The 22,713-nt window shown below is 46.7% G+C and overlaps 1 protein-coding gene across 1 annotated transcript in view; it reads left to right on the top strand.

Moving 5' to 3' along the window:
* Positions 1-22,713, top strand: part of LOC147710167 (E3 ubiquitin-protein ligase TRIM39-like) — a 204,054-nt gene that overhangs the window by 154,842 nt on the left and 26,499 nt on the right. The window contains exon 5 of the mRNA XM_086920858.1: positions 14,310-14,362. Within this exon, the coding sequence (XP_086776984.1) occupies positions 14,310-14,362 (53 nt within the window). The remainder of the gene's footprint in view (positions 1-14,309; positions 14,363-22,713) is intronic.

The following is a 22,713-nucleotide window of genomic DNA, read 5'->3' as shown; positions in this document are numbered from 1 at the left end:
TCCTGTCTCGCTGAGTGATCTTGCATCCGTCTGGTATGGCTGTGGCAATACTGGGTGCTGATGCGGGGTTCAGCCAGGTCTCTGTGATGAAGACGGTGTCTGGGGTGGTGATGGTTTTCCAGATTTCTGTGGCGTCTTTTCCAAGAGAGCGTGCGTTGTTCAGCAGGCAGTCGATGTCTCTGAAGGGGTTGGCCACGGCCCTGCTGTTGAGTGTGAGTGACTTGTTGTGGCTGATGAACGTGGTGTCGGTTGTTTCTCTTGTGATGCAGGTAAATCGGCAGCTCCAGCAGGGGAAAGGGCCATCTGTGGTCCTGGGTGAGGCCTGGGCGCAGCAGTTGTTCTGCCATCCGGAGTCCAGGGCTCTAAGTTCGTCTGATGTGAAGCACAGGCAGTCTGTTGTGGGTGGAGACCTAGTGCAGAGCGAGGTCCATGCACGGCATACCCACTCTGCACGTCTGCCACGTGGGTGCGCTGTGGTGCCAATGGTGCCCATAGGGGGAGACAGCAAGCACGAAGGGGAGCGACGCGTGAGGCAAGGTGTAGGGGGCGGCAGGGCTTCAGGTAGCAGAAGGGAGGTTTCCAGCAGAGCCGGCGGGCAAGGGATAGGTCGGGCAGGCAGGGAGAAAGGGAAGGGGAAGAAGCTAGTCTGGACGTTCAAGTGCAGTTGGCCCAGGCTGCCAGGGTCAAGAGGGGTGCAGCTGGACAGTAACTACTGGGAGTCTGGTGCAGGTTGGGCTGAGGAGAGAGCACCTGGCACGGTGTCAGGGGACAAAGCCACAGAGCACTGTAACTGAGACTGTGGGCCTAAGAGGAGTGACCCAGCCTCCTCCTGTTTCTGACGGGCATGGACGGGCCCACCCTTTGCCTGGGCTTTGCTCGGCCACTGCCCGCGATACTGCAGGGAGAACACATCTGCAGCAGCCAGGAGTGGTGACCTGCGTTGCAGTGATATCAAGAGCTGAGGCAGTTGGGGTTTGCATGTAATAAAAAAAAAAAGCTTCCAAAATGTAAATTACCCTTCTTTCCAAAAAGATGGGGATGCTTTAGTCCACAAGGGAAAACCAAAAAGGATGATGGACGGAGTGTTGAACATTGCAAGCACTCACCCCCAGTCAACTGATCTGGGTTTAATCCATCATCATTGTTTAGCTCACTCCGCCACCCCAGTTCGACATGGCCATATGCAAATCAGTCTGACCCTGTGCCTCATGGGAACAGTCCAGCCTGAACTGCCAAGCCATGTCTTCCCTGGACCGGAAACAAGCATCCTGGGACCGGTTTCTGGCTAATCAGCCGTCATCAGCCAGGCTAGCTTGAAGCCAGTGGGGAGGCAGGGAAGCTATGAAGATGGCTGAAATATATAGATGCAATGGGATGAAAGACGAAAATTCTATTTAAAAGTGTTGCACTACTGTGGGGTTTAGTTGTGCTCTTTGGTACCAGTTATGAGAGAGGCCGGGGGTGCAGTTAGTTGGGTAGTCCACAGTTCCTGTACTTGTTTCATGTTGGGGTGGGGTGATGGGCACTCTGCAGAGTTTGGTGGCAGGCAGTTTTGAGTTTGCTGTGCAGGGAGACGGGATGGAGGGTTTCAACATTTGGGGCTGAAGGGAGGGAAGGGAATAGGTTGTGTTGAATTTGACCCTGTGCCTCCTGGGAACAGTCCAGCCCGAATTGCCAAGCCAGGTCTTCCCTGAACCAGAAACAAGCATCCTGGGACCGGTTTCTGGATAACACCTTCATCAGACAGGCTAGCTTGAATTCAGTGGCAAAGTAAGCAAGGGACCCACGTCTGGGCATACCCTGCCAACTTAGGGCGAACAAAGCAAACACAAGGAGATGATGCATGGAGTGCCAAAACGTTTCAGACACTCACCCTCAGTCACAGATCTGGGTTGAATCCATCATAATTTTTTAGCTCGCTTCGCAACCTCAGTTCAGACCCAGCTATATGTAAATCAGTCTTGACTCTGTGCCTTATGGGAAAAGTCCAGCCCGAATTGCCAAGCCAGGTCTTCCCTGAACCGGAATCAAGCATCCTGGGACCGGTTTCTGGGTAACACCCTTCATCAGTCAGGCTAGTTTGAATTCAGTGGCAAAGTGAGCAAGGGACCCACGTCTGGGAAAAGGCGATTCGATGGGTTACCGGGATCTCTCAGGGCACCAGGGTGTTTCTTACAGATCCCCAAGATATTGCGAATGCCTTCTCAGATTACTACAAGCACCTATACTCCCCAGTCGGGGCTACGAATATGTGACATTCCCACGACTTTCTCTGGTATTTACGACTTCCTACACTCCCTACTGAAGACAGAGCCTTCATGGAAAGTGATCCTACAGAGGACACAATTGCCCAAGCGATCCGCAATATCGCATCAGACAAAGCAATGTGTCAGAACGTGCTCCCGATATAGTTATACAAGATTACTATGTCTCTTATTGCACGCAATTACTTTAAATGTACTTGGAGAGTCGGGAAAAGGGGGTGCTCTCCAGAGACCAAAGGCTCGCTTCCATTGTGGTCCTTCATAAGGAGGGTAGGCCAGCTGAGGACTGCTCCTCCTGCAGACCCATTTCCCTCCTCAACGCTGAGATCAAAATTTTGGTGAAACTATTAGCCCTTAGATGAATACAAATTGTTACCAAATTGGTGCATCCACACCAGTCCTGTTTCACGCCAGGTAGAAACCCGACCTTCAATCTGCGATGTCTCCACGGAATGTTGGGGCTCGTCCTTTCTATACAAGAAGACGCAACTATTTTGTCCCTTAATGCTCGTATGGCATTCGACACTGGAATGGCTATACCTTTTTGCTGTGCTGGAACGGATGAGCTTCGACCCCAAGTTCTTGTCCTGGGTACGGTTATTATACATCAATTCCCTGGCCTGGGTAGTCATTAATGCGAAAACCTCTAGATAATTCCCCTTGAGGTGAGAGACCACAACAGGGTTGCCCTCTTTCGCCTCTCTTGTTTGCCCTAGCTCTAGAACCACTGACTACCTGTGAATTGTCTGACCCTTTGATACGTGGCCTACACTGGATGGAGGAGTGGGAATACATAATTTCTCTGTACGCTGGCAATATATTATTGTATATAGCAGCTCCCGCGTCTCCCTGAGTCGTATACTGGAAATATTCACAACCTCGGTAGATACTTGGGATACACCATTAAGTGGTCTAAATGGACGCTATTTGATCTCTGTGGATACTCTTCGTGACAAGATAGGGGATGTGTAGCAAGGGTAGTTTCTGATGGCTTCCGATATTTGGTATCTATGTCACCACCGATCCCGACTCATTCTATGACAATAATCTCCAGGATCCCCTACAGAATCTTAGGAGAGACGTTTGCCACTGGAGGGCCCTGCCCTTGTCCCTTCTTGAACGAGCTGCTTTGTCCAAGATGATGGCACTGCAGCGGTTTCTTTACTTGTGCAAAATGCACCATTCTCAGTCCCCGATACCTACTTCCGGACTATAGAGACTGAATTAAGGACCTTGTTGTGGGAAGGGGTGCCCCTCATATAGCCCTCAAAAAACTGACACATGACTCGTATGACGGTGGTATTACGTTGCCTGACATCCACAGATATTACCAGGCAGCACAGCTCACCACTGTTAACCAATGGGTACATCGGCCTGCAGCCAATACGGCGTTTCATATGGACCCCCTTTTCTGAATCGTTTTTGGCCACTATAGGTGTGGCAGGGTATACTCAGACATGAGTCCCTTTCTCACTGCTCCATCAGGATTCAAGCAAGCCGGGCCGAAGACGGCTGAAATGCCAGAAACCGGTCCCCGGTAGCTTGTCTCCTTTCTGGTGAAGAATTGGCTTGGTAGTTTAGTCTGCCCTGTTCCCATGATGCACTGGGCCAGGGACAGACTGATTTGCATATAGCCAGGTTCTGAGCTGGGATGGTGCAGTGAGATAAATAACGGTGATGGATCAAGCCCTGATCTTTGGACTGGGTAAGAGTGGTCTGCTTAATTCAGACACTCTGTTCATCACCACCCCCTTTTCTGAATCGTTATGTGTTACGGCCACTTGAATACACACGATCACTGTACACCTCCCCATGTTATATGATCCTCACAGGACCCACAGCTCTTCCGGTCCAACTGTGGCACACAACTCTTAAACACTGGACTGGGAGGGTAGGATCACCCAGACAACACCACTATGGGACTCAGGAATACTGGGCACATTAGGCCGAAGGCCCGCTTTGATAAATGGGACCTGATAGGTTTCTCCAGGGAGGGAGATCTATGGAGGGGTGGAACAGTGTTGCCGTTTCCTGATTTACAGCATGAATATTACCTCGTCGACCCAGAAACCTTCTGATACCTTCTTGTCCATCACACTTTATGGCAGCCACATATATATACCCATCAGTAGGCTAATTCCTTATTTGGATGCAACACAATACGAGTAGGTTTGAGTGAGAATAGTTCTTTTTTTTTGTCACATGATTTGAGTCCATTTCACTAATTATAATTTTTTCATAGAAAACGTTGTAAAAGAAAGAGAACAGCTGACGCTCACAACCCTTTCTCTACTTGTCCTTTTGAGTCTGAAAAGGTCCAGGGCTTTGATTCCTCAATAACTCTAGGGATTCATTTCCAGATTCAGGATCTCTGGACCGTTCTTGTTTACCCTAAACTTTAATGGCAGCGGTCCCTAAAGGGGAGGTCCTCCCTGAAGCATCCCTGTTAGAAAACAGAATATTAGATGACTACATGGTATGCAAAGCAATCTCCTTAACGTATAAAAAACGAATTAACAGAGCATCCGACACATTGCTTCAGCTCCGGCAACGTTGGGTATTGACAGAGGAGACATGGAAGATGAGGACTGGCTGGTAGCCCTAGCCTCTCCCAAAGAGATGGCGATCAGATCACGATTTCGTCTGGTGCAACTCAATATACCACACAGGGCGTATGTCTTTTGCAATACATTTGTCAAAATGGGAAGGAGCCCTGAATCAGCTTGTGTGCGGGGGTGTGGGGGAGAAGGCACCTCTTACCATATACTCTGGCACTGTCCAGCAATACAGACTTATTGGACCTCAGTGGTGGCCTGTATAAACAGTGTCAGAGGTGGGGGCTCGTCTCCCTCGGCGAAGTGCTGCCTCCTGAATGTGTGGGAGGCCACTGATTTGGGCCGCATGGAGAAAATATGAGTCACTTTAGACCTCATGGTCCCCAAAAGGAAGATAGCAAGATTGTGGGAGCAGAATCCCCACCACAGCTCAAGGATTGGAGGCGTGATATGGACTGGCGATGGTGGCGGAGAAGGTGATCTATGGGGGTCGCGGTTAACCCTGTAAGTGGGAAAAGAGTTGGGGGTCACTGGAATGAAATTCTGCTCTGCTTCAGGAATGAGGTCCTCTTTAATGGCCATGGGCGGGAATGTAGTCACAAATGTATGTAGTGATGTAGACTTATGATAACGTCGAGTTCCAACTTGTGTGAAGCGGAGGATCCTGTCTCTATTATGTATCTCTACAAAGCCTGATGATATTTATTGGATTTTCCTGTCGTCTTATATTCAATAAAAATGTGATAAAAAAACTCTACACTCTGTACACCTATACCATGTCAGGAGCCAGGCTTCGTATTACAAGAGTCTCCATTGTAACGCTATACCATCTCAGGAGCCAGGCATCTTATTACAAGAGTCTACACTCTGTAAGCCTGTACCCTGTCCGGATCTAGGCCTCGTGCTAGAGGGGGTCTACACTCTGTACACCTATACCATGTCATGGTCCAGGTGACGTGTTGCAAGAGTCCACACTGTAACGCTATACCATCTCAGGAGCCATGCATCTTATCACATGAGTCTACACTCTGTAAGCCTAAAAAATGTCAGGATCCAGGCATTGTATTACTGGTCTGCACTTTGTACCCCTATCCCATGTCAGGAGCCAGGCAACATATTACAAGAGTCTACTGCCTGTGCCATGCCAGGAATCGGCATCGTATTACAGGGGCCTACACTGCGTACGCCTATACCATGTTGTGGTTCAGACGTTGTCGTACAGGAGTCTACAATCTGTAAGCCTGTAACTTGCCAGAAACCAGGCATCCTATTACAAGGGTCTACACTGTGTTCGCCTGTACCAGGTAAGTATCAATGCATCCTATTACAAGGGTCTATACTGTGTACGCTTTTACCATGTAAGCATCTATGCATCGTATTACAGGGGTGTACACTCTGTAAGGTTACACCATGTCAGGAGCCAGGTGTCATATTACAGGACACTATACTTTGTAAGGATACATCATGTCATCAGCGAGGCGTCATATTACAAGAGTCTACGCTCTGTAAGGTTACACCATGTCAGGAGCCAGGTGTCATATTACAGGACACTATACTTTGTAAGGATACATCATGTCATCAGCTGGGCGTCATATTACAAGAGTCAACGCTCTGTAAGGCTAATCCATATCCGGATCCCTGCGTTGTATCACAAGAGCGCACAGTCTATAATGCCTACAGGCCAACAGCAGGCTCGGGCAGGTCCAGGCAGGTCAAGTTGGTACTGGTCAGCAGGACAATTGCAGGGAGGTCTCTAGAAGCGTGTGGTGTCAATGTCTCTCACACAGGAGATCAGTCGACTAACCCTTGGAGTCACTCTGGGTAGCCTGTGACCTAGGCAAGCAGGTCCAACCCTTCCTCTTCAGACAGCAATGCAGTCCTTCGAGCAGGAGGGCAGTCCTTCCAGCAGCAGGGCAGTCCTTCCAGCAGCAGGGCAGTCCTTCCCGCAGCGGGGCAGTCCTTCCAGCAGCAGGGCAGTCCTTCCAGCAGCAGGGCAGTCCTTCCCGCAGCGGGGCAGTCCTTCCAGCAGCAGGGCAGTCCTTCCAGCAGCAGGGCAGTCCTTCCAGCAGCAGGGCAGCACTTCAGGCAGCAGGGCAGTCCTTCCAGCAGCAGGCCAGTCCTTCCAGCAGCAGGGCAGTCCATCCAGCAGCAGGGCAGTCCTTGCAGCAGGGCAGTCCTTCCAGCAGCATGGCAGTCCTTCCAGCAGCAGGGCAGTCCTTCCAGCAGCAGGGCAGTCCTTGCAGCAGCAGGGCAGTCCTTCCAGCAGCAGGGCAGTCCTTCCAGCAGCAGGGCAGTCCTTGCAGCAGCAGGGCATTCCTTCCAGCAGCAGGGCAGTCCTTGCAGCAGCAGGGCATTCCTTCCAGCAGCAGGGCAGTCCTTCCAGCAGCAGGGCAGCACTTCAAGCAGCAGGGCAGTCCTTGCAGCAGCAGGGCAGTCCTTCCAACAGCAGGGCAGTCCTTCCAACAGCAGGGCAGTCCTTCCAACAGCAGGGCAGTCCTTCCAGCAGCAGGGCAGTCCTTGCAGCAGCAGGGCATTCCTTCCAGCAGCAGGGCAGTCCTTGCAGCAGCAGGGCAGTCCTTGCAGCAGCAGGGCATTCCTTCCAGCAGCAGGGCAGTCCTTCCAGCAGCAGGGCAGCACTTCAAGCAGCAGGGCAGTCCTTGCAGCAGCAGGGCAGTCCTTCCAACAGCAGGGCAGTCCTTCCAGCAGCAGGGCAGTCCTTCCAGCAGCGGGGCAGTCCTTTCAGCAGCAGGGCAGTCCTTCCAGCAGCAGGGCAGTCCTTGCAGCAGCAGGGCATTCCTTCCAGCAGCAGGGCAGTCCTTCCAGCAGCAGGGCAGCACTTCAAGCAGCAGCGCAGTCCTTTCAGCAGCGGGGCAGTCCTTGCAACAGCAGGGCAGTCCTTCCAACAGCAGGGCAGTCCTTCCAGCAGCAGGGCAGTCCTTGCAGCAGCAGGGCAGTCCTTGCAGCAGCAGGGCAGTCCTTCCAGCAGCAGGGCAGTCCTTCCAGCAGCAGGGCAGTCCTTGCAACAGCAGGGCAGTCCTTCCAACAGCAGGGCAGTCCTTCCAGCAGCAGGGCAGGCCTTCCAGCAGCAGGGCAGTCCTTGCAGCAGCAGGGCAGTCCTTGCAGCAGCAGGGCAGTCCTTCCAGCAGCAGGGCAGTCCTTCCAGCAGCAGGCCAGTCCTTTCAGCAGGAGGGCAGTCCATCCAGCAGCAGGGCAGTCCATCCAGCAGCAGGGCAGTCCATCCAGCAGCAGGGGGTCCTTCCAGCAGCAGGGCAGTCCTTTCAGCAGGAGGGCAGTCCTTCTTCTGAATCTTCCACATGTCCAGGAGTGTTCTGATGGAATGTTCTGAAGGTCCTAATTTCATACTGGTGTCAGCTTTATGTGGGGAAATTCCCCAACCAACCACAAAACTGGTTATGGTCAGATCTTCCTGGTCCCCTGGTCTTCTCTCTAAACTGTCCAGGGTGACAAAGGCAAGGCCAGGCCTGATGTCAGTTTCCTTGTGTGAATCTTTAGAAGTGTAATTAGGGTGTGGTCTAGCTTCTCCCCAGCCATCCTATCAGGAAGACCCTTCCCCCTTATATCCCTTGCTCAGTGTCTGGAAGGGTGTAAACCAACGCCAATATGTTTTTAAGGGAGAATCAGTCGGAGCTGGGAGGCTTTGACTGCAGCATTCATTGCATCCCACATTTGACCCATTAAAGGTCATCTGATGGGTGCATTGTAGGTGTAAATAACCCCAGACTGGGATTGAATAAAGGGCTTTGGATGCACATCCTTGTGCACGTGGGGGCTTCCAGAGCACAGTGGGTTCTTATTTAACACATCTCGTTCTACACAGCTGTACACAAAGAAGGAGTCAAGATGGTAATATTATATATCAATAATAAAATGAATGCCCATTCCGACTCTATGGATCCCCCATAGGATAAATCACAGATAGATCCTATGGATGCCACAGACAAGTTCAGCCAAAGATGAAGGAAGAATCCTAAGAAGAAACAGTGCCTCGAGGTTGCAGTGTATAGTGACATGAACTCTCCTCTCTCCAGAGGTAGTATGGGGCACTAATCCCATTAAAAGATCTAGAACAGGGAAGACGGGGTCTACAGTGGCCGGGATTGTGTGTTTATTGATCTAAGGTTCTAGAGCAGCGATGAAGGGGTTTAAAGTTGTAGGTATTGCGTGCTAACCCCACCAAGGTTCTAGAGCAGAGATGATGGTGGTTACACTTTCAGGGATTATGTGCCCGTCTCCCTCTGTATTGAGGGTATGTGGGCAGAAAACTGTTGGCAGAGATCTCTGGGCAGAGATCTCCCAAAGTACTGCAGCTTTTGAGCATTCATCATTGCTGATAACAACATTTCCATTACCCACTGTGTGCAGCGTAACATCCTGAGGATGAAAGGGTGAGTTTGCCTTGCTGGATTTCACAGTTATGTCTTACAGGTCAGACAGATGCCAGCAGTGAGCACTTACCTCACTGAGCCATCTATTAAACTTGAGGATATATTTTTAGAGGGGTTTGTGCTCTAAAGTTCTAGATCAGCGATGATGGAGTTTGCAATAACAGAGGGTGTGTGCTAATCCTTCCAAGGTAGTAGAGGAATGGCTTATATATTCTTGTCCTCATATCACCATCCAGCTAAGTAAGCTGTGAGCCAAGATGCCTCCATCCGGAGCGTCCAGTGTACATGCATGCTATATATTTCTTATAGTTTTGCCCTTTTGTAGGAAGGAGAAATGCCCATTTCTCAGCAAGATAGAAGTATAATCATAGGATGTTACAATTTACTTTGCCATATCACAAAGGGACACCATCTTTTCTCTTCCAAGGCCAACTTGCGGTCCAAGTCCAGTTTACTGACATCTCTTCCAGATCTGAGCCTTTCTTATACCTTTGGCAGGTCGGGAGTAATCCATTTCTTACAGATTTCCTTTCTTGCTAAAAATATCAGAAAAAATATACATGTATATATAAATATCCAAGTTTAACTCGTCCCAGTAAAGGCACAAGTCCATTTCAAATAGGATAAGTCAGGGGCTTCCCTTAAGTTTTTCAGCCAATAAATTCTTGAAACACCTGAGTTACATTCACCCGGAAGAAGGCCAATAACGTCAATCCACAAACATGCCATTTGTATATCGTCTGCTTCTGTGTCACCGCACTTCTTAGATTTTGATTGTTCCAACATGGTCTTTCTTAGCTAACTTTGCTGGTGACCAATAAGCTCTATGGAGAGTCAACAAATGATTCTTCAATTTGCTGTCCTCTGTCCTATTTTTTTGGAATTCTCTCCCCCTTACCCTCAGATCCATTCTGTCCTACCCCGACTTCCGTAAGGCCCTAAAAACCCATCTTTTTCTGCAAGCCTTCTCAGTTTAAAGTTTTCCCACAGCCTTCACTCAGGCCCTAACGTTCCTCAGCGCCAAGAAACCGCCAAGTATATGTGCTCTTAATAAATGTTTTTAAACTCAAATTAAATTCTTTTTAAGTGGTGCTGGTTTGACCAGAGTGTATGACAGATTTAAAGATACTCACCATAATTGCTCTGTAACCAGCTCTGGAAGATCCTTTTCCCAGTGCAGGGATGGAACTCCCATTTTTTCATCTGCTGTAGAAATAAATATCCAATACCACAGGGAAACCTCTTTCTTAGGTTGTTGCTTAACTCTCACCCGCTTGAGGAAGTCCTCCTGCACCGAACTGCTCACCTCCGACAACTTTTTTGGATGACTGACAAAAACCTAGCTGCAGGTAATTAAACTTGGAAAGCGCCCCCCAGCCCCCAATTTGTCGGATATCTCTTGTTATGTGATGAGGGCATCACCCTCCCTGAAGTTTCCTCAGGTGGAAAAGTTGCCATGCTAGGGAAGATAACTAAGTTTATCTTTCAGCTACTTGGGGGTTCCAGGAGAGCCCTAAATTGAATTGGTGCCGGTTCCGCTTTGTAGTCTATCCCGAGAATTTTCCTAAAGAACACCCACACCCTCTGTGCTGTTAAGAGTACCTTCCCCTGTAACTTGTTTAAAAACTTTGGGTCTCCAAACTTAAACAAAAAACTTATTTAGGCCTAAATGCTTCTACACAACTTCATACAATTGATTCATGTAAGAATTATCTAGTTCTCCAGCCAAGAGCCGGGAATTCTTGAACTGGAAAGCATAACAGTCTCATCCAGAGCTTTTTTCAGGAGATCCTGGCTCCCCAGGATGCCCATATAAAGCTTCTGTCCCTCCCTTGCAATTTCTGCAAAAGCGTTTTGGGGAAAGGAAGTGGTTTAGTGTTAAACAAGACGATCACCTTAGGAAGAACCAGCATCTTAATGATGTTCACCCTCCCATAGATACCGAGGGGCAGATTTTTCCACCTTTAAAGGAGATCATCTCTATCACGGTGTTGCTTGAACATTAAAGATCTTTGAAAAACAAGGGACAAGAGGCGTTTGGCAAAACAGGAATCGTTAGTCCGATTAAACATAGCGGCCGGGAGAACAGTTACAGGCACAGGGTCAAATTTCAATCACTCTGTAGCAGTCTTATAGAAAGTTCATTATTGGCAGGAAAATTATTCTAGCGATCCTTGTATGGTGAGGAATATAAGTTGCTGCCTCTGGAGTCATAAATTATTTTTAATGGATAATCCAGGTAAGCCTCGACCTTGCATGGACACAATGCGGCCAGTGGGTAACGTGCCTAGATGTTTGGCATGGGGATCGCCCGATTGCTGTGTTCTGATTGGCTATGAGCCCATTACAAAATAATGGGGTAACCCAATAATTGCCAGAAATTATGGGTACAATGAGGTAATGAACAAGTGGTCCGTGACTGCTTTAGAGAAGAGTCATTTATGATTTATCATGTGTGTGTTGCTTACGTCAAACACTGGTAAGACATACCAACAATGAACACAACAACATACCCTGCTATCTAAGACAGCATTTTTCAAAACGTACAGTCAATGTAAAACACAAAAGCGCCAAAGAATTGTTTAAGTCCAGTATATTTAATTTCATATACTTGAAACAGATCAAAAGGTAATTTAGACAAAAGGAAGGTACAAAGACTGCTCAAGGGACAGTAGACGAATGGGTGTGCTCGTGATGGGTCGGGAAAAGTGAATAGTCACTAATATTCAAAGTTTATACATTTTTAATGCTTAGGCAATGGACTGGTAAAGAGACCAGTACAGAAAGGCCTGTCCCAAACAAATTATTTATAAAAAGAATTACTGTTTTTTTGCAAATTCATAAATGCAACATCAAGCAAAGGGGATGGGATGAGATACAGGCCGTTGATGGGTGGGGTGCGTCGACGTTTCGACTCTGCTTGTGCATAGAGGGTGACTTATACCTCCGCTGAGAGTCTTCTTCAGGACAAAAGGGGGGGGGCAGGGGGCAACCTAGGGGTGAAAGATCAACTATCGGTTAATTGGCGCCTATTACCCAATCCGGGAGAGAGCTTAGTGACGGTATAGTACTGACCTAATCCTGGTGCCGCACAGGCATCTCAGGTAAACCACTGGAGGTTGAGTAGTTAATGGTTCTGTCAGGGCTTTCTGTGGAAAAACCAATACTAAACTTAGTATGCATACAATTCTGCAATGTGACGCAAGGTATGAGGTTACTCTGATCCTGCACTCACCCATTAGTAGTGAGCTGAAATCCACCCATGAGGGCCCACCTTATGAAGTCCTCACCGGTATTTAAAACCGTCAATTAATTAGAACAAGGTCATCTGAGATTTGAATTAATCTGTCAAGACCTGCAAGTTAAGGAGATGGAACGAAGTTAAATAAGGGTTAAAAGATGCCAAAGTAAAGCTTGTTGTTTTGGCAGTGGTTTCAGAAATGTACCTGAAATGAAAAGCTGGGCGTACATATTACTAATCATATTCACAAGCGGTGTATATACATGGAGTGCATACATATTACTAATCATATTTACAAGCGGTGTATATACATAGAGTGATAAAGAATCTAATGTATTCTGCCCATTTAGAAACTATAAAGTCGGTGCTGGGTAGCCATATAGCCTTCCTATATACATCCTATTAGCTATATATGCCGTGTCAGAATGTGCAGGTCTAAGGACCAAGGTTCTGGATGGGGGTGTTTAGCCAATACTCAAAGTTGCCGCCTGTCTGGCTATCTCCTCGGATTCGTTCAACCCCCTAAGTGCTGTGTCAAATGTGTGAATCCATTTACACTCACAATAGTTCAGGGTGTTGGAGAAATTCCCACCCCTTGGGTTCCTTTGGACTTTTTTCGATCATCACCCACCCTTTTAGGCTCTCGGCCAAATGCCCAAAGGTGATACAGTGTTCTACTTGTGGGGCACCTTGTACCCCACATCGTATTCTACTACAGTGTTGAAAGACACAGGTTTTGACTTTCTGCGTTGTTTGCCCGATATATAAAAAGTTACAGGGGCATGAGATGGCATATATGACCCCTGAGGAGTTACGATTGGTGTGATCCCTCTTTGTGTACGTGAAGACACTTAAAACGGCCCTTGATGGGGGTGATGTTCCATAGTGGTAACTGGACACTGTTGGGTTTGGGTGGAAGTAAAGATTTCACCAAAAAGTCCCTGATACTCTCCCTTTTCTAAAGGCATGCATGGTGGGGTTTGGTATACCCAGATCGTCAGCAACCAGGTGGCAATGTTTGTTCACAGTTTTCCGAATGTCATTGCTCTTGGTGTAATAGGTCGTGACACAAGTTAATCTGTCCCTTGAGCAACCTTTGTACCTTCCTTTTGTCTAAATTAACTTTTGATCTGGTTCAAGTATATAAAATTAAATATACTGGACTTAAACAATTCTTTGACACTTTCGTGTTTTACATTGACTGTACGTTTTGAAAAATGCTATCTTAGATAGCAGGGTATGTTGTTGTGTTCATTGTTGGTATGTCTTACCAGTGTTTGACTTAATTAAGCAACACACACATGATAAATTATAAATTACTCTTCTCTAAAGCAGTCGTGGACCACTTGTTTATTACCTGATTGGCTATATATTCCTAACTAATGTGGCATCTGAATATATGGTGTTTTCAGAGCACACGTAACCCCTCCAGCCATGTGCATTATTGGGGCCAATCTCCGGCTGTGTGTACTTTATATACACAAGAATCCACCAGAAGCAGATGTAACCTGTTAGTCAGCCCCCCTCTCACTGAACTGACCACCGCTCATAGACAACCCAATCTGAAACACTCCATGGACTCACATGAAGCACGCTGGTCTCACTGAGCTATCTGCCATAGAACACCCACATCCTGTCATATGATGTTAAAGGTACTTTTGGATATCGTTAGACCTTTGACTGTTGTGTATGAACAGTAACTCACACTGAGCTCTAGTCCGCAGGCGCTGCTCTTAATACTGAATCTTATTTCAAATACAGGTCTTATGTGATGTTCGTCCTTTGTTCCTGTAGCTGTCATTGCTCTTTAATACCAATATGATGTGTGTGTTATTTATTACAGGTGTAATAATGTGAAGATTCAGTGCCCAGAGTTGGTGGTGAAGAGTTATAAAGGTAAATATCATTGTGACGATTAGCTCTGTATGTTATGGTTCATGAAAATGATGTGGTATGGTATGGTTTTGTGTGGTATGGTATGGAATGTTATGTTATGTTCGTATGGTATGGGATAGGAAGGGATGAGATTGTGTATGGTATGGTATTGTATGGTTTGGAACGTTATGATTGGATGGGATGGTGTGGTGTGCTATGGGTTGGTATCATGGTGTAATATGGTGTGATGGGATGGTGTGGTGAGATTGTGTGGTGTGGATTGGTGTGGTGTGCTATGGAACGGTATGGCATGGAATGTTATGGTGGTATGGTATGGAGTAGGAAGGGATTAGATGCGATTGGATGGTGTGGATTGGATTTTTATGGAATGGTATGTTATGGCGGTATGGTATAGAACGTTATGATGGTATGGTGTGATCTGATATGGGGTGGGATCATAGTATAATATGGATGGCTTGGAATTGCACCTCAGAATTTGGCATTTACTGCATAACTGTGTTCCAGAGTTCTAGCTCCAACAGTGACCTAACACATGCTTCTGCAAAGACCCAGCACATACTGACCTATGGCATGCACCTACACTGACCTAGCACATGCACCCACACTGACCTAGCACATGCACCTACACTGACCCAGCGCATGCACCCACACTGACCTAGCACATGCACCTACACTGACCTAGCACATGCACCCACACTGACCTAGCACATGCATCTACACTGACCTAGCACATGTACCTACACTGACCTAGCACATGCACCTACACTGACCTAGCACATGCACCCATACTGACCTAGCACATGCATCTACACTGACCTAGCACATGTACCTACACTGACCTAGCACATGCACCCACACTGACCTAGCACATGGTTCTACACTGACCTAGCGCATGCACCCATACTGACCTAGCACATGGTTCTACACTGACCTAGCGCATGCACCCACACTGACCTAGCACATGCATCTACACTGACCTAGCACATGTACCTACACTGACCTAGCACATGCGCCAACACTGACCTAGCACATGCACCCATACTGACCTAGCACATGGTTCTACACTGACCTAGCGCATGCACCCACACTGACCTAGCACATGCATCTACACTGACCTAGCACATGTACCTACACTGACCTAGCACATGCATCTACACTGACCTAGCGCATGCACCCACACTGACCTAGCACATGGTTCTACACTGACCTAGCGCATGCACCCACACTGACCTAGCACATGCATCTACACTGACCTAGCACATGTACCTACACTGACCTAGCACATGCACCCACACTGACCTAGCACATGTACCTACACTGTCCTAGTTCGTGCACTTACCCTGAGCTACCCCATGCACCTACACTGACCTAGCGCATGCACCCATACTGACCTAGCACATGGTTCTACACTGACCTAGCGCATGCACCCACACTGACCTAGCACATGCATCTACACTGACCTAGCACATGTACCTACACTGACCTAGCACATGCGCCAACACTGACCTAGCACATGCACCCATACTGACCTAGCACATGGTTCTACACTGACCTAGCGCATGCACCCACACTGACCTAGCACATGCATCTACACTGACCTAGCACATGTACCTACACTGACCTAGCACATGCATCTACACTGACCTAGCGCATGCACCCACACTGACCTAGCACATGGTTCTACACTGACCTAGCGCATGCACCCACACTGACCTAGCACATGCATCTACACTGACCTAGCACATGTACCTACACTGACCTAGCACATGCACCCACACTGACCTAGCACATGTACCTACACTGTCCTAGTTCGTGCACTTACCCTGAGCTACCCCATGCACCTACACTGACCTAGTGCATACTTCTACTCTGATCTAACGTATGCACCTATAGTGACGTAGCACATGCACCCATGCTGGCCTAGCGCATGCACCTACACTAACCTAGCGCATATATCTACACTGATGTAGTGCATCCATCTACAATGCAGGTTAGTATATGACTGGTACTGTACACCTTGGAGTAGATCTGTCATTCTGTGCCATCAAATGTAGTGTACTGACTGGTACTGTATACCTTCGCGTAGCTCTCTCGCTCTGTATCATCTAATATAGATTACTAACTAGTACAGTATGTCTTGGATCAATTCTGTTTTCTGTACAATCTAATGCACTGTACTGGCTATTACATTATAGCTTGGAGTAGCTCTGTAGCTCTGTACCATCTAATGCAGTGTACTGACTAGTACTGTATACTTTCCAATAACTCTCTCACTCTGTACCACGTAAAGAAGTACTGACTAGTACTGTATACCTCTAGTAGCTCTCCTTCCCTGCAGCATCCATTGCGGTGTACTGATTACTACTGTATACCTTTGAAGTATTTGAAGTAGCGTTGTCACTCTGTGACTTTTAATAGAGTGTACTGACTAGTACAGATCACCTTCTAGCACCTCTGAGATGCACCCCAGTTGCAGAACATTTGCCCCAAGATTTCTCATCCTTTTCTACCTGAAGGACAGCTGTTGAAGCTTGGTTTATTTTTGAGAATCAGCTTCACCTCTTGTAAGCCTTTTATTTCCTCCTAGTTCTTGCTTCTGCTCTAACTTTGCTGCTTTAAGACTCTTATTTTCCAGTAGTGGGGAAACTTCCAGTAATAAGGTTGGATCTAATTGTAGCAAGGGTTTGATTATCATGTCACTATTTATTCAACTGGGGTCCGTTTTGTTCACTGTGAGTATCTGCCGTCTGAATTCAGTCCAGCTCCTCTCCCAGTGTGTTAACTGAGTCTGTTCTGTTAGCAGTTATTTTTTAGGTCTCGCCTAGGCAGCGCGCATGCGCTGCACTAGGAGGGCCTTTAGCCATCGGTCTTCACTTTTCAAGCGCTGCACTCGTGCCTGTGGCGTCATCCACCTTGCAGGGTCGAGCAGTGGCGTGCCACAAGCACAAGTGCAGTGCTTGAAAAGTGAAGACCTCGCGATCACGCATGCACGCACCACTCCCGGGCTTGTTCTGTTAGTTGCTCTCTCTAAGCAGAGAGAAGTGTGTATATAGATTTGCCACAAGGCAGCGTGAGCAAGCGGAGAGCGGCTTGGAAACATGAGGCGGCATACCTGATCACCTCCAGCCTCTGATGGCGTGTTGCTGGGCAACCGAGTACACCGCCTGCACTCCCAGGTGAAACATTTGCACCCTTGTTTGTGTTGTGTGTGAGCATCCGGAGAGTAGCGGTGCTGTCCCACAGCACCTTGACCAATTATACAATAGCGTTGTACTACTTTGGCTGAGTTCGGGACTATTTTCGAATTTATTTACGAGTCACTTTTCACAACCACTACTGTGCGCCCGCCCACTTTTTCTGCACCTTTCCTCCCTCCTTTTCTGCTACGTGTCCCTTCGTCTAATTACTGCGATCTTTTTGCTCCGCCATGAGACTGCCCGTAGCTCCTCTTATGTTGTTCATCCCTTCTGCCATTAGCGTACCTTGCCCTCTCCTGTGGCCAGAGTGGATCTGCTAAGCAGCCCCTCCCGTTGCTGGCTCCATTATTGCTGCACCTGTGTGGGCTTGGTCAGGGAGGCATTTTCAAGTTGAATACAATATACACGTTCCTCATACCCCGCAGACGCATCGACCAAGATACGAGATGTCCATTAACTTGATTAGGATTCTCTAATTGTGACTGATTGGCATATGCAGCGGTAGTGCTGTGGACATCAGGCAATGTTTATATATGTGATTTTCTTTTTGCTTGTGTCATGGCGCAAGGAATTAAACCATTATTACATCCATGTACCAGACAAAGAGTCACTGTAGGTGATGCACAGCTTCTTGTTTATTGTCTCAGTTTCTGGGACACTTTAGCATCAAAGTCGGGAGCTTCTCGACAAGATGGTTGTTCTGAATCGACAGATGACGTGGTACTCCCTTAAGTGCAGAAGTCACTTTGCAGCATTTTCCACAGCTTTATTAGTTGCCAAGATAGACTGATTCATTTTACCACCCACAAGTGACCCCTGAGTGCCTGCGAATGTTGGTTTAGGGATCATAATGAAAGACTTGTTCAGAAGGGGTAAAGGTTCGAATCCCTGCAGTCCATTCTGTTGATCAATAGCTTTGATTGCAACGATTTGACTACCATGCATTGGCACCTTTTGCAAGTTATGCAAGCTCATACTGACCTGTTGCTGTTCACAGATTCGGCTATGGGCAGAATCATAGACATCAACAGACCAAAATGGCAGGTGTACCGGAAGTAACATCACACATCCTTTGACCTTAATGACATCACGTATGGGGACGCATATGACTACTACTGACTCCAAGGCATGGAGAATAGTGACACGGCTCATGGTCCTCCATGCTAATTCAGCATCATGTCAAGGGAAACAGTGATGTGCCAGTCTCCAGCTGTGATAATTGAGAACATGAAAATGGTGAAAGGACAAAAAAAACACAGAGTACTCTTTCAAGGAACTTGGTTCCTTTGTTCATGCAGTACATAATGCAGGAAATTGACATGCAACCCATCTCTTTGTGTGGGTGTGCAACTCTGATAATGCCAATGTCCACAATTCTTCATTCTTCAGGAAGTGGCTTAGTCAAACGAAGGTGTACTCCAGACTTCCTGCTCCATGGAAGTATAGGTGATTTCACACAAGATGCATACACTTGGCGTTCCATTGGTTTCTGGAGGGAGGGAGAATGAGAGATCGGAGAGCAGTAGAAACGGGTAGGAAAAGGAGAGGAAGTATATCAGTTCTGACGACTAGTAAACCCTGCTGATAACTGTAGGGTCTAAATAAATACAGGACTCCTCCCAACATGGGTGTGCTCCTCCCATCATTTAATTAAGATCTACTCACACATACATGTGGAACTATTTAGGCTAGCCATGTAAGCGACATAGATTTACACAGGAAAAGCTGGTAATCGTTCTCTAAATGGTTTGATCAGCTGCTACTAGTCGTTGTCTTGGCCGATTCATGGGGCTGGTCGTCGTTTTGAGTGTATCCCTACCACACATCAGTGAGCCTCCTTCCGAATCATGTACAGCACCCATCAGGAGACTTGTTACCCGGATCTCTTGCACAAGAAAACGCGTGGAGTCGGTCACTTGAATGAGGGATCTACTGAGCGGTGACCCTGGGCCCAGAGCACTGCTCAAGGCCTCGCGCATGGCCACAGATGATCTTAATGGTGATATTACATTGATAGAGCGCGCGGGTCACCCGGGTCACTAGATTACCAAATTTCCACGCACTGGGCCCTGGCGTGCATATGATGACAGTGTTTTGCATGAACCGGGTGAAAACCTCTCCACGCTACTATGAGTAATCGAGTGGGTGACTCTTACACCACTTACTATTCATGTACCTGACTTACCACAGGCACATTACTCCTGACGGATCAGGAGCTAGCAGTGGACAGGTGATAAGGGTTTCCTAAAAGGGAGAAAATTCTACTTTACACATTTAATACTTTTAATATCACTTTAATGTATAATGACCACAGACACCTTGATAGTTTTAAGGATTTTATATAGTAAAAGTTTAAAACGAAAATGCCATTACAAGGAGGCAAATGCAAAGCAATACATCAATGATTAGAATCAGAACCAGGATGTAACTATGGATGAGTGTGAGTATCATAGAGTAAAAGGGAACACTATAGGGCATGAATCATAATAAACATATTAAGCTAATATGGTTTAAACTAGGGCAAGGACGTGAGGAGGACCTAATGTGTGGCCTAATACCTTTATACTAATCCCTAAACCTTATGCTATCTTTACTAACTTCACGGCAACCATACTAAGGGAAAAAGGGAATAAGTGGAACAATCTAGATAAACAGTTGGGTTTAACAATGTCCTATAGGAAGGGTAAAAGTGGAACATTTACTAATAATCAATTGCATGAAATTACATTCAAAGGAGATATGGAGAATATCACCGGCAAGATTGCTTTAATTGGAAAAAGGAAAAGTTAAGGGTATAGTATAGACAGACACCTATGCCAATATTTACCTAGGTGAGAATGAGGACTAACCCTGGCCACGGGTCAGTTGGGAAAGAACGGGACAAGGACCCTCAAGGATTCAGGAAATACCAGAAGGTGAGCAGGTACAGCTCATGGACAGTCAGGACAGGATACCCCTCAGGTCTGGGTCAGGACGGGGTTCACCAAGGCACGACCAACCCCTCACAGCTTTGGATGCAACGCCAGCGTTACCCCCTCTTCTGCACGGAATCCGCCAACAACCCCGATTGGGTTTTCGAATCTCCCAGCAAAGTGCTTCGCTTAGCACTTAGGACTAATTTCCACCCCTTGGAGTTTGTGGAAAATTTCAGGCAGAATGCTCCGCAGCACTCTGTATCAGGCACCTATAGAGTTCGTAGGGTCAGTGACAGGTCTGCTACTCGGACAAGTCGGACAATTTTTTTAAGCTAAGCTAGGCTATTTATACAGTTTTAAGTCCCCAAGACCACCCATAAATGTTGCAAAATGACAAAGTCCCATCTTCTGATTGGTCAAGGGAGGTGGTTAGGTCATAGGTACCACCTATATTTCTTTTATGTAATTCACGTGACATTTTCCCTCCCCCTAGCATCTGGGTTCCCAGGCATATGTGTGGGAAAGTACAATAGTGAAGAAAAGGTTTGCAACATTGTTGCACATTCAGAGTAAAAATAGCAAGTCTTCAAGGGCGAAGGTGTGTCTGGAAAGGACAGTCCCCTTTTCAATAGCCAACTGGCCAGGTTCCATTGCTGCACGTCCCAGATCTTAGGTCACGTGATGAGGGATACGTCAGCTTCAAAATGGTTCTGGTCCCTAATTCCAGGCCCTCATTTACGCGGTACATGAAAAGTAAGCGAAAACAAATTAATAACATAAAATAAAATGAATACACTGTACACCATGACCAACTACTCTTAATCCCTTATTTTATAATACTTATAGCTTTAAGAGTTAGTGCAGAAAAGATGCATATACAAAAGCGGCTTAAGATAGCATGAAGCATGATTAGTGACAAGCGGCCATTTTAACACCAATGCGCATGAGCGAACTTTTCCCTCCAGATTGCGAGTGCGTCACATCACATGGGTATGACCGACGCATGCGCAGACTGGATTTCTGCAAAGCGGCCATTTTATTAATGTGCAAGCGTGATTACGATGAAAAACACATAGGCAAGCCTCCTAGGGACACCCGTGTGTTGGGGAAATACAAATAAAATGACAAACAATCGGAGTTAGTACGGTTACGATTTAGGCGAGGTTCATGAAAGAGAGCAAGTCGCGTTACGTGCGAATCCTTGCTCCATCAATCCCCTCTTTGATGATATTTACTATCATCACTACACATGAAAACAGATGCCAACTTCATTCATCCAATTCATCCATCTCAATCTCAATAAACTTATTGTTGAGCTTTCTCTCCGCCTCTCTGTGTGTATGATTGTTCTTTATTTTCTTATATATCTGATTTCTTAATTCTTCTAATTCTAATTCTTCAGCCTTTCGCTTTCCTCTTTTATTCACTATATATTTTCTGCATTTCTGGCATTTGCAACAGATGAATATGATCAGAACAATCAAACCTATTCCAGCTATTGGCATCAGTATTTTCCATATAAGACTTTTACCTAAATTAGAGAACCAACTACCTACAGAGGAGAGACCATCAGTCAGTCTCTTCCAGGCACTGTCAACCTCTAATGGTTTGAGTTCTTTTTCCAAATTAGTAATGTTTCTTATATATTTCTTAATTTCGACACTTTTATCAGGAATGTAAGTGCAACAATGTTGCGCCCTCAGCATCCTGCAGACTCCGCCCTCTTTTGCCAATAAGGTATCAAGAGCAAGGCGATTCTGTAAAACCATTGATCTGATCGCAACCATTTCGGTATTGATCATCAGAAATCCAGCAGCAGTGTCAGTTGATAACCGATCCACTACTGTAGATAATTTGCAGATTCTATGAGTATTCAGAACTACCCCCATTCCAGGTATCAGTGCACTAAAAATATCACCTACAATTTCTCCTACACTTTCACGTTTGCTACGCACTAAGCCATTAGTAATTTCATTGCTTCCAGCTGCATTGTTCACATGGTATATTTTCGGAAAGACAATGCCAAAGTAGCAGCTTCCATACCAGTGATCCGGTAATTTGAAATAAGCCTTGTTTCCACATATATAATAAATTCCTGGAAACACAGGTTCTGACCCATTTTTGAAACCCCAACCTCCAATTACCTTGTAATTATGTTCACACTCGATGGAACCAATGAATACATTGTTATAATAACTAGTCTTTTCTCTATGAAGACAGAGTTTCCCTTTCCGTTCAA

This window comes from Lissotriton vulgaris, chromosome 5 (assembly GCF_964263255.1).
Source record: "Lissotriton vulgaris chromosome 5, aLisVul1.2, whole genome shotgun sequence".
Taxonomy (NCBI): Eukaryota; Metazoa; Chordata; class Amphibia; order Caudata; family Salamandridae; genus Lissotriton; species Lissotriton vulgaris.
This window is presented reverse-complemented; position numbering and strand designations above follow the sequence as displayed.